Genomic DNA, 15,197 nt, shown 5'->3' on the forward strand with positions numbered 1-15,197 from the left:
CATGTCCACCTTCCTCTGGTGGCATGATAAATTGCTTTACCTTAATATAATTTGTACATGTGCAAACATGGAGACACAAATGCAAATACATATCCGTGGCCAATATGTAGTGACCTTATTGCAAAGGTTAGTTTTTTGTGCATAATTTTTTTATGTTTTGAGAAGCTCAGTCCTAAGCACAATAACGTGCAAATCAACAGGCTTGCTTGTATTGGTATTATTCTCCACACATCTTTTGTGCATGTTCATATGTATAAATAAAATGATTTGTGACACCTCAAACTTCTGTTTGAACGATAGCCTTGTGCCTTTAATACAAACAGAAATTAAACCAGGCCGCAGTGAGCTTTCGCCTTGTTCAGATGAAGCTTGAGAACATACCTGAAGAATACAAGTAATAATTTAAGAAATGGGAGTTCACCATTACAACTCGAAGCAGTCCTTTTTCTGAACCCACAATCATGGATCATTCACCTTGGATGCGAGGCGAATCGCCATATATAAATCAATGCACATACAAGGCCATCTCTAAAGATCTCCTTGTCGCTAATGCTTTCATTATCTGCCTGTTTGTATCGTGTCACGGAAAGACAGCCTGCACAAATGCCTCAGCATCGAAAGGTTGAAGATCATCGAGCCCCTCCCCTATGCCAACAAATTTTACAGGTATTCCCAATTCATCTACGACGCTGACCTGCCAATACCATGCGCAAAGTTGTCAATCTTCCATGGCACAACATGGACTATAGAGCTTTCTTACTGAGCAGGTCAGTGATATCATTATTAGTACAAGAGTTGCTACAGGTGGAAAAGCCTCTCTCTCAAATCCATGACCATCTCGCTTTCCATATTTTGAATCCCATTTCCGAGAATCAAGTTGCATTTTCTGTTTTCAACTAGCTATACCCTTGACAAGTGTGAAGATAGTCTCCATATTAGTCTTCTATGTGTTTGCGAATAGCCATCCACATAGGTGCTAAGGCATGTCAGAATACTAAATTGCCAAGCTCACTGTATGTATGCCTCCTACAGTAACAAACATATTATATGTAAACAACTTAAATAACATTACTGCAACTATGCAGATGATGCTAGGCCTTAGAACTTAAATCCAGTGAAATTTCAATATTATGTTTCCTGTGGTCATGTTTGTGTGGTGGAGTTCGCTTTGCAGGACAATCAGATGCTTTGAAGGACTGTTGCCAATGGTTTGATATGGGAAAGAACCATTGAGAGAGTAGTCCTTGCATTTGACCACAGTTTTGTTACAATGATGAGATGACCCTTCAAAGACAATGGTAAGAGTTAGTGGACAAGCTTCACGTACAATGGTGACAACAACTGGAGCTTTGCTGATCCATAATTCAATACTCAGGAGGATATGCCTCTCTCTCTAAACAAAACCTTTTACTATCATTGTCTTACTTCTCCCCCTTGAGTTACTCACCTAGTGTTTCACCTTCCTCTAAACTCAATACCACGTTACACTACAAATACTGGAATTAGAGCAAGAATTCAAGGATCAAACAAGAAACCCTCTATCAACACAAAGTTCATCTTCCTCCCTTGATCCAATGCATGGCTTTTAGGATAATAATCCAGCCATTTGGTCTCACTACATGTTACAACTAATGCTACCATGCAAACATATTATTTTACACAAGGGTCCACCAAACAAAAGTGCCCTAGTGTCGAGTGATGTAATGAAAGGGTCATACTACGTAGAAAGGTCATTACAGCATAAAACTAGAGACCGACCGGATATATATTGCAAATAAATACACATACCATCATGCTATGTGGTTGAAATAAAAGGTATTTCTCCATAAGCGAAAGAGAGAGAAGGATGCAATGACTAGCCTTGCTAGCATAGTTGCGTCGAGTTTCAGAAACACCAAAACAGAAACACGTTTCGGAGTCATAAAACAGAGTTTCAACCCGAGGCCGAAATGGCAAAACGGGGATACAGATTTTACATCTATTTCTAGGAATATTTTGATAATAGACATATGCAAATGGGTAGTACCATTTATATGTTGAATATCTACGAAAACCACTTGAATTCCTCAACAATATAGAGTATACATGTAACTTTAGAAGAGATTTGGCAAGTCTACATGATTATACCAAAGAGTTAAGATAGTAAGACTGTAAAATATTAATCCAAGAGTTCAAAAAACTTTCAAGATCAAGATTTATAAGTTAGAACCTAATATAAAAGACTGTAGTATGCCATGGCCCATGAATGATAACATATATCAAGATTGAAGACTCAACAATGAACAGCCACAGACTCATATTATGCCATATAGACTCAAACAAAAAGAGTACCCAATAAATAGTGCATGAAAAATAAATACAACTATGTTACCGTAGGACGTGCACTTTGTCATGGAGTATCATCCTCGTGTGCCACAATAACTACAAGGTGTAGCCACCTCCAATGCTCTAAACTAGCAAACACATTGTCAAGCACATCATGGCAATTATCAATATCCTTACTGCTAACACGAGCAAGATGATCCTTCACTCATGTAACGCTCCCTGTGCATATGACATTTGCGTTCCCACCGCTTTGAGCCACTGCTAGCTCCATAGTTGCTAATGATGTGCATGTGGCTCCAAAATGTATCCTTCACAATGGCTGTTCCTTGCTGGAAATAGAGAAAGACAGTGGCAAAGTTGGGGAAAACCAGCTCGAACCAGTGTGGACAATGAAGGATGAAGAGAAAAGAGGAATTGCTCGCTGGAAACACTAAAAAACAGCTCCAAACCTAAGGGAAAAGTGCTGCAAATAGTGTGGACAGGAAAGGAAAAGGATTGGGCAGTAGAGGGATGAAGAATGTAGGGTTTCAAGGCTGTGGACAGCAGTAGATGTGAAAGGGGGGAAGCAAGCAACAGGTAGGGAGAGTGATCAGCTGAGAAAGAGTGTGGAGAGCAAACAAAACAGGGCGAAATCTGCACGTAGCAAGGCCAAATGAACAATCTATCACTAAACAGGGTAAGTTACCCTACCTGTCCCAAAACAACTGTCCCAAAATGTGTTTCTGGGCCGAAACTCTTCCATTTCAAGAAATGGTGCTTGCTAGTCCAAAATTATAAGTCTAAATTTCGTGAGGAATGCGCAACTTTCTCCAATTAAATAAGCATTATTCAAGAAAAGCTTGAGATAAAAACTACCAAAACTAAAACAAGCTAGCATCTCCATTTTCTTAGGGTTGATATTTTTATTTTCTTGAAGAAAAGGTCCTGACTATTTCAAATGGACAATCCATACCATAAGGTACCAACCGGTTAACAGTATAGAGTGCCAATCCAAACTACCTTGCGCTTATCATTGGTTGAGTCTAAAGGTTTTTCCTCCTAACCATAGTTTGTGGTTGAGCTGGTTTGTGAGTGTGGACTTTAACCCTAGTTAACATTGAGTTAGGGTTTTATTGTTTTAGGATTTTGTCAACATGACAAAACCCTTACTCTTGCCTTCATACTTCACCTTACAAGAGGAATTCAGCTAACTTCCTCCTCTTGGGAATTCTATAGGGCTATAACTTTATAGACAATTGGGGACGTCACACTCCAACATTGCTCTGCCCTTGAGCACACTATACACTCTTACATTCATTTACAGCATTCATTCACTTCAGAGTTGTGTTCTCTCTCTCCCTTCTTCTGTTTGTGTTTGAGTTTTTCTGTTTGAGTTTTGAGTTTTCATATAGGGTTTGAGGTTTTGAGTTTTGCGTTTAGGGTTTGAGTTTTGCCTTCTGTGTTTGTGTTTTTCTCTTTGTGTTTCTGTCGTGGTCGTACACTCTGTGTGTCCTCAATGCAAACCCTAGCAATTTCCTTCAGATGGTATCAGAGCCGGTGCTCTTGTAAACAATATCCTACGGATATTGTGGAAAGCTAGTCTTTGTGCGAGGCACACAATACGACTTGTAACCGAATCACAATGTCCCAGACACCTTCTTCTCCAGTTTCTATGATGTCTTATCAGGCTTCTCCATCATTGGAGGCCCTGAGACGGCATTATGGACTCGGTGAGGAGGACGACACTCCACCTTCACCAGATTTCACTAACATGACAGAGGATGACTTTGAGGAGTACTATTGCAACAAGTATGGTGATGTTTACACCCCTTCTACCAGTTTTGCTACCACATCCGGATCGGTTGGTGAGGCTTGCCACCTCTCTGATCATGGAGGACATACAGCATTCGAAACGTCTGGCGATCCATCTTCATCATCTCAGCCAGGTCCAATGTCAGGTTTGTACAATTCTTTTGTTTTGTATGAATCAAAGCCCTCGCTTGTTTCTTCTTTTGAGGTACAGGATCCAGATGGCTTTGCATATGTGAACTTCAATAGAGAGGGCTCACGAAGCAGACGAAATTCAGGTACATCTACAGCTTCTATTTCATTTGAGCATATCACACACACCTCTCACTTCCCTCCCATCCCACCCTCTTCTATATCACACCTCTCATCATCTTTCCAAAACCTTGGATTACACTCCACATCTGCATCACACACCCTAGGGTTTGGATCTTCCATCTCCGCTCCTAGCACCTTTCCTTCTCCACCCCATTCTCTACCTCTTTGCACCATCGTACTTCGTTAGGGAAAATGCCACCCTTTAACATAGTGTCTCTCACCTTTCAACACATGAGCACACCCATAACTCCTGAGACGACTGTGATGGGCATCCCCCTCACTATCCCCAGCTTCACATCTCCCATGACCACTCATACGCAAGGGTTTCCATCCTCAACTTATGGTGCATCTTCCCACTCTCCTTGGGTTACACCTACGCAAGGATTCCCTTCTTCTACTCACCGTGTTCCCATCCCACCTCCTTCGGTTCCTCATGTGGCTACCATGCCCATGCCTAGTCAACCAATCCCTACCTATGGATCCACCTTGCACACTACACGCATGTCTGGTGGGGCACTTTGGGGCCCATTCCCAAGTGTACTCCACTCCCCCATCCTACCCACACTACACTTTTTCACACTATCCATCTCCGAGTACTACCACTCCTATTACAACGGCCAAGAATGCCTTTACGGATAAGACACGTTTTAACGGGTCAAATTTTACCTCTTGGTCTAATTTCATGCAACAAGTGCTTGAGTCTCAGGGTCTTTGGGACCTCGTCATTGGTCTAGAGCCTATGACGGACCCTTGACTAGCTCACCCTGATTACATTTGTCAATGGAGAGCCCGCAATGCCACAGCCAATGTTGAGCTGATACAGGGATTGCTTCCTGAGTTTCACTCTCAATTGTAGCACTTCCCGCTCGCGTCAGAGAGTTGGAGTCATCTTCTCGACTGCTATGTGGCTCGTGATCGTACTCAGCACATCAATCTTGACTTTGAGCTTCAAGAGTTCTCTATTAAGGAAGGGGATGATCTGAAAGTCAAGCTGGCTGAATATAGGCAGTTACTTGCCGAGTTCGCCACTACTGGCTCTCCAAAGTTAGATGACAATCAGGTTACATTCTTCTTGAATAAGTTTCCCAACAAGTACTTCAATTTCATTCAACACATCATCTCCGAACCTAGACTGCCAACCTTCTACGAGTTTGAGTGCCAATTCTTGCGTTACGCGAGGCTATACGATCAAGTCCACAAAAAATCCTCATCACAACCTTCTTCAGAGCAGAGGGGGTTGGTTGCCTCTTCTTCAGGAGGGACAATCACTAGTGGCAAGAACTCACTAGATGCAAAGGCAAGCCAATCAAAGGATGACTCCTCTTCCTTGAATGGAACCAAAGAATCTAGACCTATTTGGTAGCAACTCCCTAAGAAAAACTAATTTTGCACACATTGCCAGAGAGCAGGCCATGTGGACGAGGAGTGTCGCTCCAAGGCCCAAGGTTTCCACCTAAAAAGCCTAAGTAGACCGTTGCGACTACACAATCCAGTGGGGCTACGCCCTCTGGTCCTGCTTCATCTGCTTCTTCAGTACCCGTTGTTGTTGTTGTTGGACATGTGGCTCAAGTACAGCCTCAACGGCCCATCTCTTTCACTACCCCTGAGGGATTGGCTGATTGGTCTGCAGGTTCCGATCCCGTTGCACTTCATGCATCCATCTCACCTTCCTCTCCACCTCGTCAGGCGTTCCCTTGGCAGAGCCCTACTACTGGACATACGCGATGGTAGCCACCTTCTTCGACTCGCATGCCTCTAGGTCCTTTCGAATACCCTAGGTCAGTCTAGCATTCATTTTTCGCACTCTTAGAGTCCGGCCCATAGGATTCATTATCCTTAGTTTTTCCATTTTTTTGTCTTCCGCTGCATTTACTCACACACATACACATTCATTGCATTTATTTTGACTTAGATTTTCTTTCTGTTCTATTTTGATTTGGAGCATCTCACCATTAACCTCTACGTTTGCAGATTCTCATCTCTTTTGTAGGGTTTTTTCTTTTAGTGTAGGGCGAACTTGCAGATTGCTTTGGTCCTCCCTGGGCTAGAGACGTGGAGATGCATACCGTTCCTTTCATGGTTTCATCATCCTAGGAGTGCTTGCTCTTCTTCCAGCATGGTGATTTCCTCTCCCAAGACAGATCGTGCAGCATCTCTCTCAATGCTATCATGGCGGTGACTTCTACCTTGCTCTTCTAAAGGGGTGCTTCATCCACTTCATCTTCTTTCATTCCTTATGGTTCTCGGCACCATATGAAGACCGACATCACGCTCCTCTTCCTTCTTCAGCATCTACATCCAGCTTGAGAGAGGTTCCTACCTTTCTTGGTATTCTATACGCTTTAGCACTTTGTCTTCGACATCGGCTTCTTCTCCCTATTGTACCTTACCCTTTGCATTGCATGATTACATCATCCTTGTACTAGGGCGCTTGGACAAGTGAACAATTTTTCCACGAGGGACACTGTCCAAGTCGCACCTGCTGCATGAGCATTCTTCAACATGTAGCATACTTTGCATATCATTCTATACAGTTGTTTCCACCGATGAATGTTGTTAACACACCACTCTTCTTCTTCATCACATGGATACCTCATCACCTATTTTTTCTCATCATCGATACTCTGAGTGGATTGGTTAGCTTGTAGTGTTTTGTGATGTGTTGGGTGTATCCTCCCTACTCCTATCTTCTAGGTCACTTTTACTCAATCAGCCGCATCCCATCAAATTTACTTCACTTGTTCAAACAAAAAAAAAAAAAACATTCCATGTAGTTCCATCCGCCTTTGTAGGGCTTGATAGGCCACTGGGCAACCGAGGTGCACCCTTTGTTCGATGCCCTGTCCTCTCTGGGGTGACTACCTGCATTCCCTTGATACGCTAACCATCGCCTCGGTAGTCTTGGTAGGCCACTGGGCAGCCAACGTGCACCCTTTGTCCGATGCCTTGGCTGCTTTGAGATGGAACGCCTTGGCGTACATAAACATCACAATGGTTGGCCTACCCTTTCAGCTCACTTTTGAGCCTAAGAGGGGGTGTTGAGCTAAAATATGCATTATTTGCTGATTAGCCTCTTAAACAGCCCCAAAACACACTAAAAATGCTCTTTTAGAGTAAAACCCTAAAACGGGGAGCAATTTGAGAGAGTCTAGTGGAAACCCTAAAACGGGGAGCGGTTCGAGAGAGTTTGGTGGAAACCGTAATTTTTGGGGCGCCCTTCCATGTCTATAAATAGACAGGTGTCCCCATTCAACTATCATCCTTGTTTGTAGGTTACACTAGCCCACACATCCTCTGTTGTTGTTAGTGCCCAGTTTCGAGCCTACAGCCTGCCTCCATCTGCTGTCCAGCTATCATCGACTGCAGCCACATTACCTTCAGCCTGTCCATTGCTATAGGTGGTAACTTTCAGCTACTGGCAATTGCTCCAAACTGTCCCAGACTGCTGTTCAGCCTGCTGTCCATCATCTCCAGGGTCAGCCAGCCTGCGCTTTCAGCATTGCAGGCCCTGACACTCTCAGACACTGTTTCAGCCCGTTGCTTACAGCAGGCTGTGCATAGTTTCCAATCTTTGATCGATGGTACACTGCTGCATTTACCAGTTTCTAGCCTCCAGACTTTTGCGTTTTGGTGACCAGCCTGCTGCCATTCACTATCCAACACTCCTACACTCCGGCTGGTGGTTACAGACTTGGGATCCATCTTCGTTGGACGTCACACTTGTCAAAAGATGACGTACCAGCGAGACAATAGGGTTGGCGGGGAGGAACACGGAGTGGACTCGGCAAACATAGAGAAGAGAAGAGAAGAGAGAAGAAACTCTGATGAATGGAATGATGAAGTTCCGAATCATAGAGTGAATGTGATACAAGGGACCAAGGATGCCGTAGCATAAGAAAGATGATGAAGACAGCCACGAACCACGAACCGCAATGTCCTCCAGAAGGGGTAAGAGGGTAGTGGAGAGGCTAGAGAGAAGAGGTGACGGACTGAATGAACCAGCCGTGAAGAATGAATGAGAGAGTGGCCTATAAATAGGCACACTCAATCTAGGATGGCGCCCCTTTTGCAGCTGCAAACCCTAAACGCAAAACACAAAAATGCGAAAACGCAAACTACAAGTGAAGGGTGAAGGGTTTCTCAACACCCCCTCTCATGCCCAAAAAGGGGAACAAGAGAAGAGAGAGGTGGAGATGCAATGCGACATGCTGAAGAATGCTCATGCAGCAAGTGCCACTTGGACAGTGTCCCTCGTGGGAAAATTGTTCACTTGCCCAAGTGCCCTAGTACAAAGATGATGAAAACATGCAATGTATAGGAGGAATGTCGAACTTTGTGTGGTGCCGAGAACCATAAGGATATGCCCGTACTCGATCACAGGAGGTGGCTCCATGCTAACCAAGTGACCAAGGCAAGAAGAGAAGAGGAGGAAGAAGATGTAGAGGATCCCTAAGATCCAAGATTTCCACCGGAAAAGGAACCTGCAATAAAGACCAGTAGATAGAGTGAACTGGAGAACCCGAAATACAACCTCGGAAGAGAAGCCACTAGCTCCGTGCATCCATGCTGGAAGGAATATGAAGGCCTCATCACCAACTCGCGGCTGAACCTCCGAGGTCCCGATCTAGGTGGTACCGGAAGATCCTTGGTATCAGTTGAAGAGATGACTGGTCGAAGACAACCACCCCAAGAAAGTAGAGGATGGGTGAAGAACTTCATGTAGAGTAGATTCCCCCTTTGAGGTGGGTGGTGGAGGGCTCCCACTGAAGTCGAAGAAGTAGATGCCCCCTCTGAGGGCGGGCAAAGAAATAACATCCCCCTCTGAATCCCCCTCTGAAGTAGATAGGGAATCCAAAAACCCATGGATAACGGACTCCGAAATGTCAAATGACGAAGGAAGTGCCGCTGATCATGCCAAAGAAGGTATCTGAGGTGCCAAAGAGCTTCCAAAGGTAGCCTCTCAAACCTAAGTAGTCGAGGGTGGGAAAGGGTGGGGCTCAGAATGAGCAAGAGGCCAACAACAGTCGCTATCTCTCAATGGAGCAAATTGGGTAGCCGAAGAAGAGAAAGGAGTCAAGCAACCACTATCCCTCGAAGGAGCAAACTGACGAGGAGATGGTATCAAACAATCACTGTCGCTCAATGGAGCGGACTACAAATCCATAGGTCGTGGAAGCCACTGTACCTGAAAATAAGTGGGAGAAGACTGCCATTGGCATTGCGACGATCTCCAGGAGGTCATAGCGCCAATGGATCCTCCATGTGCTCGAAAGAAATTAGTGCGCATCGGATGCGTCTTATTGCCGTGAGCATAGTACTCTGATAGCCAATCTAGAACAATCTCTATGGCCCAGAAAGGAGAGGTGGCATAAGAAATGCTTGGTGGAAGATACATATACTCCGGGCGGGTAGGGAGCAAAGGTCGATGTCGACAATCTTTGGTGGGATGACCGTTCGTGCCGCAGTAGAAACACCTAGTAGACTGGTCATCTATTGGTAAAGAAGCCATGGATACCAGTGTGCCTTGCTGAAGAAGAAAGAGGTGGAAGAGGTCAGCCACCATGAACCACGAACCGCAATGAAAGATGCTTCGGAAAGACAGAGAGAAAACCATGAAACCTCTGAGCACGAGTGAATCTTCTCCTCCCAACCACGCCTAGATCAGTGCTGGCACCTCTCACTCGGATTCCTTTGCCAGCCGTCCACTTCTCTGGAGTTCTGCTATTCTTGGACTCTCTTACTTTCTAGACTCCCCTTAACCCCGTTCGGGCGCCCAAGAGCCCGGACGGTCATTCTCATGCATGTTCCCCTAGATTTACCTTAATGTCACATTAAATGTCACTTTTAATGTCATTCCATATTTATGACCTTAACGTGACATTAAATATCACTTTTAATGTCACATTAATGTCACATTTCCTTCCCCTTAGGAATCGGTTTCGTCCTCGAAAACGATACTTGGAATGTCTAATTGTAAATCGGGAAACCTTTTCTTTAAAGTACTTACTCGCTCCCATGTTGAGCTTTCTTCTGAACAATCTTTCCACTTAACCAAACATTCCTGATAAATAGTATTCCTTGTTCGTCTATTACGAACATTTAATATTTTTTCTGGTTCATGTGGATTAGATTGGTCATTGAATAGCTCCTCAATATCATCATTTAAGATTAAATTATCCAAATCACCTAGCTTCTTCCTTAATTTACTTACATCAAAAACTGGATGTATTTTACTACCAGCAGGTAGTTGGAGCTTGTACGCCAATTCTCCCACCCTTTTAAGTATTATGAAAGGACCACAATACCTTGGTGAAAGCTTTGGACATTGTCCCTTTTTCATAGTTTTAGTTTGTTCAGGCACCTTAAGATAGACCAATTCTCCTTCTTCAAAGGAGATGTCTCTTCGGTGAGGATCTGCATATGCTCTAGCTCGATTTTGAGCTTTTTTAATATTTTATTGAGCAATTTTTAACGTACTATTCATATCCTCCAAAAAGTCTTTAGCTGCCTGAACCTTTTCCTTATGCAATCCTACTGCAAAAGGAGCTCTGGGCTGAAACCCATACATTAACATAAATGGACTATATCCAGTGGAAGAGTGCTTGGCACTGTTATATGCAAACTCTGCTATCGGTAAATACTCTTCCCAATTAGTTTGCCTTTTACTTACATATGCCCTAAGCATATCTTCAAGAATTTGGTTAACCCTTTCAGTTTGCCCATCTGTTTGCGGGTGATCCGCCGTACTCATGCTAAGTTTAGTATCCAATTTCCTAAATACCGCACGCCAAAAATGGCTATCAAATTTTCTATCCCGATCAGAAACTATATTTGCCGGAAGGCCATACAATCGGTATATATTCTCTACGAACAATCTAGCCAATTCTGGTGTTTTAACATCAGTTGAAGTTGGAATAAACCTAGCCATTTTGGTTAACCTATCCACAATCACCCACACAGAGTCGTGCCCCCTCTGTGTTCTAGGTAAAGCAACAATAAAGTCCATGGAGATACTCTCCCATTTTTCCGAAGGAATTTCTAATGGATAGAGAAGTCCTCCCATTTTTAATCTTTCAGCTTTATTAACCTGGCATTTATTACATTTGACCACATAGTCAATGACGTCCTTATTCATTCCAGGCCAATAGAACTGCCTTTTAATAAGACTATAAGTCTTATTAACTCCTGGATGTCCCGCACTAGGGGTATCATGACACTCAAAGAGTATCTGGCGCCTTATTTCTGTATCTTTCGGGACACATACCCTACCCTTGTAGAGTAAATAACCATTATCAATGGTAAAATTCTTCCACTTGAATCCAGTTTGAGCAACCCCTGATGCTCCATTTCCTTGTTGAACATCCTCAGATATTCCTTCCTCAGTAGAAGCACTTTCATTTGGATCCCCATTTTTTATTGCTTCCCATATGTTGGAGTATGCCGGATCAACCTGGCATTTCCCTTTTAAAGATTCAAGCAAGTTGGAATTGAACTGAGTAAAACTCAATTCATTAATGATGGGCATTCTGCTGAGTGCATCGGCTACTATATTATACTTTCCTTTTCTATATCTTATCTCATAGTCGAACTCTTGGAGGAGTTCGGCCCATCTGGCTTTACGCCCGTGTAAATCCGGTTGATCATTAAGCCACTTAATGCTTTCATGATCCGATAAAATCAAAAGTTTGGCACCATATAAATAGTGCCTCCATTTCTTCATTGCATGTACTATTACATACAGCTCCCTCTCATAAACAGAATAATTCTGTTTTGCACGGTCTAATTTCTTGCTTTCAAAAGCAACTGGTCGACCTTCTTGTAATAAGACCCGCCTATTGCCTTATCACTGGCATCAGCTTCAACCACAAATGGTTTGTTGGGATCCACTATTAATAGTACTGGAGCTGTAGCAATAGCTACCTTAAGTTTTTGAAAACTTTCATTTTGGTCTGTTCCCCAATTAAAACTTTTCCCTTTTCCTTTAAGTTGGTCTATCATTGGAACAGCTATTTTGGCATAATTTTGAATGAATCTACGATAAAATCCAGATAAACCTAGGAAGATCTGCAGCTCTTCTAGGTTCCTTGGAGGTGGGCATTCAATAATTGCCCTTACTTTTTCTGGATCCATGTTGATTCCCTCTTTCGAGATAATATGCCCCAGATATTTGACCTCTTGTGCAAAGAATTCACATTTAGTTTTCTTCGCATAAAGGGAATGTGTTCTTAACAGTTGGAATACTAATTGTAAGTGTTCCAAATGTTCGTCTCTTGATTTACTAAAGATCAAGATATCATCCAAGAAGACTACTACAAAATGTCCTAGATAGGGCCGTAAAACACTATTCATCAGCTTCATAAAGGTAGCTGGTGCATTAGTGAGGCCAAAAGGCATCACCAAAAAATCATAATGCCCGTATCTAGTACGAAATGCCGTTTTGGAAACATCTTGTGCCTTAATTCTTATTTGGTGATGGCCTGATCTTAAATCTATCTTTGTGAAGAATTTTGCCCCTTGCAATTGATCAAAAAGATCTTCCATTCTGGGCATAGGAAATTTATTCTTCACCGTTATTTTATTAAGTGCTCTATAGTCAACACAAAGTCGCATAGAACCATCTTTTTTCTTGACCAATAAAATTGGTGAAGCCCAAGGTGAATTACTGGGCATGTAAGGGTGCATTCACATGTACAATGTGCGCGTACTATACATGGGGGTTAAACCAGGCCTTTATCCCAACAAGCTCCCACTTAAAGGTCCGCATTGAACCTCTAACTAACCAACTCCCACCAGTTGTATGCAATGCTTGTGTTGAGGTTTGCTTAGACTTTTAGTAAGAACATTTGTAGGGTTGTCTTGTGTTTTGATCTTGGTCAATGTGAGTTGACTATCTTCCAGAATCTGTCTGATGAAGCGATATCGTGTCATGAGGACATGTATTTTTGGAACCTCACTTAGCATGTGGATTAATTTCTAATCACATGATTAAGTAAATGTTACACATGTGAGGTGCAACTGGGATTAAAGTAAATTTACGAGCCCAGGACCCGAAAAAATCACGGGATGTCAAAGGCAAAAGTTACTATAAGTTATGCCGCACACGTACTTGGGGGTATCTGGCGCCACTTGTTGGCCTAGGTCATCCATTTGGCCATAAGTATCAACTGATGACACTAGAGAAGTGGCATTTAATGGTACCTAAGGCCAATCTGATGGTCAAAGATGACACAAAGACACTCAAGAATGGAAGTTGCCTAGCCAACTTAATTATTGGCTAGTCATATTATTTTTTAGGGCACCAAAATAATTACTAGATTAATTTTCAGTATTTAAAGACTGAAAATTAATATTTAATTATGACAAATGCTGGAAACACTATTTGGGAAGGTTGCCACTTGTCAAAAATACCCATGCAAGACTGAAAAACGTCTTTAGAGGTTAGAGAGAAGCATTTTTATAAATTCACCCTGCAAAACAAAGAGAGGAGAGGTTGCTGGTCTGATTTGCAACCATTGGAGGACTTTCTGAGGCTGCCAAGGGCAAGAGAAGACCAATCAACAACAGGAGGCAGCATCTACAAGCTATTAAGACAAGGCAGCAACTGTAAATGACTGATTTTCTTCAGTTCTTTGCATCTACAAGCTATTGTGTCAGGGCAGCAGCTGCATTTGACTCATTTTCAGTTATTCTTTGCAACAAAACTCTTAATTTTCTCTCTCTACAACTTTCTCTCTCATCTCCTAGTCATTTCACAACCTTGCTCTGAAGATCTCAGTATTTGGACCCTTGGAGGCTGAGAAATTGCAAATTTCTCTGCTGTAAACCCTAATTTACAACAGAAACTAGGGTTTAGCAGCAGCCTTTGGAAGCGTGCCAAAAATTGGAAGCTCCAAGACTTGGATTCAACAAGGCTGAAGGTGAATTTCAGTTGAATTCACGTGGAGGACTAGCCAGTCATTGAATTTGGGGCATTTCCATCATCTATGAAGTGGGTGAAGGCCAATTGAGTGCCCGAATCAAGGAGCAAAATAGATTGAAGACTTGCTGGTCACTTTGGACAGCAAGGGGAGTTGAAATACCAAAATGAATTGAGAGAATCCCATTGTAAGTCAACTTTTTCTTCAATAAGGCTAAAGAAATATTGAAAGGGGCGCCAATTTTAGGGCCAATCAGGTGTGCATTGTCCAAGATCAATACGTAAATTTGTATTTTCAGATTTGCATTTATTACTTGCTTCTGTAATTAAGTTGTAATCAGGGATTTACCACCCTATCCGAGGAGGAAGGCTGGTTCCGTGGTTTCATTGCTGGGATACCATCAAATCCTTTGAATTGGTAGGCCCGTGGTACTTGATTGCAACTTGGGACTATTGCATTATTGCTGAAATATTCTCAGTAGTGAATCACAGCAAGCATGTCTTCACATGGTGATACGAGATCAAGTGGAGAGGATGCATCACTCCTTGGTCAATCACATGGTGAAGGGGGAAATGCAGTGACTGATGTTGGGTATGGTTCTCAACATGGACAGCATGCTGAAAATGTGGGAAATGACCCAAATGTTGGCACTTCAATGCATTAAGAGGCTGATGACTAGCAAGGGGCTAAAGAATTTGATGATAGCTTCAAGGATCAAATGCGTACAGCAGCAAATTTTTTTACTGAATTGGCAAAGGATCCCCAGTTTACTCGATTCTTGAATGCCCCAAAGAAGGACAACAAAGGCAAAGAGAAGAAGACACCTTCTACAGCTTCGGGACAGTGACAAGA

At 42.8% G+C, this 15,197-nt stretch overlaps 1 protein-coding gene across 2 annotated transcripts in view; it reads right to left on the reverse strand.

Annotated features, from left to right (window-relative positions):
- Positions 1-182: 182 nt before the first annotated feature.
- Positions 183-15,197, reverse strand: part of CPFTSY (signal recognition particle receptor protein, chloroplast (FTSY)) — a 97,218-nt gene continuing 82,203 nt past the window's right edge. Inside the window, exons 11-12 of one of the 2 annotated variants that reach the window (XR_015692196.1) lie at positions 475-694; positions 183-381 (exon numbers count right to left, since the gene is read on the reverse strand). Coding sequence is in view for 1 of the 2 variants with exons in the window: in XM_087686779.1 (XP_087542905.1) it covers positions 581-694 (114 nt within the window). In the remaining variant the exon portion in view is untranslated. Of the gene's footprint in view, positions 695-15,197 lie in introns of both variants that reach the window. The other variant, XM_087686779.1, reaches the window with a different exon arrangement.

The sequence above is a fragment of the Lygodium microphyllum genome, chromosome 10, assembly GCF_053477565.2.
Source record: "Lygodium microphyllum isolate KBCC chromosome 10, Lygodium_microphyllum_v1.1.10, whole genome shotgun sequence".
Classification (NCBI taxonomy): Eukaryota; Viridiplantae; Streptophyta; class Polypodiopsida; order Schizaeales; family Lygodiaceae; genus Lygodium; species Lygodium microphyllum.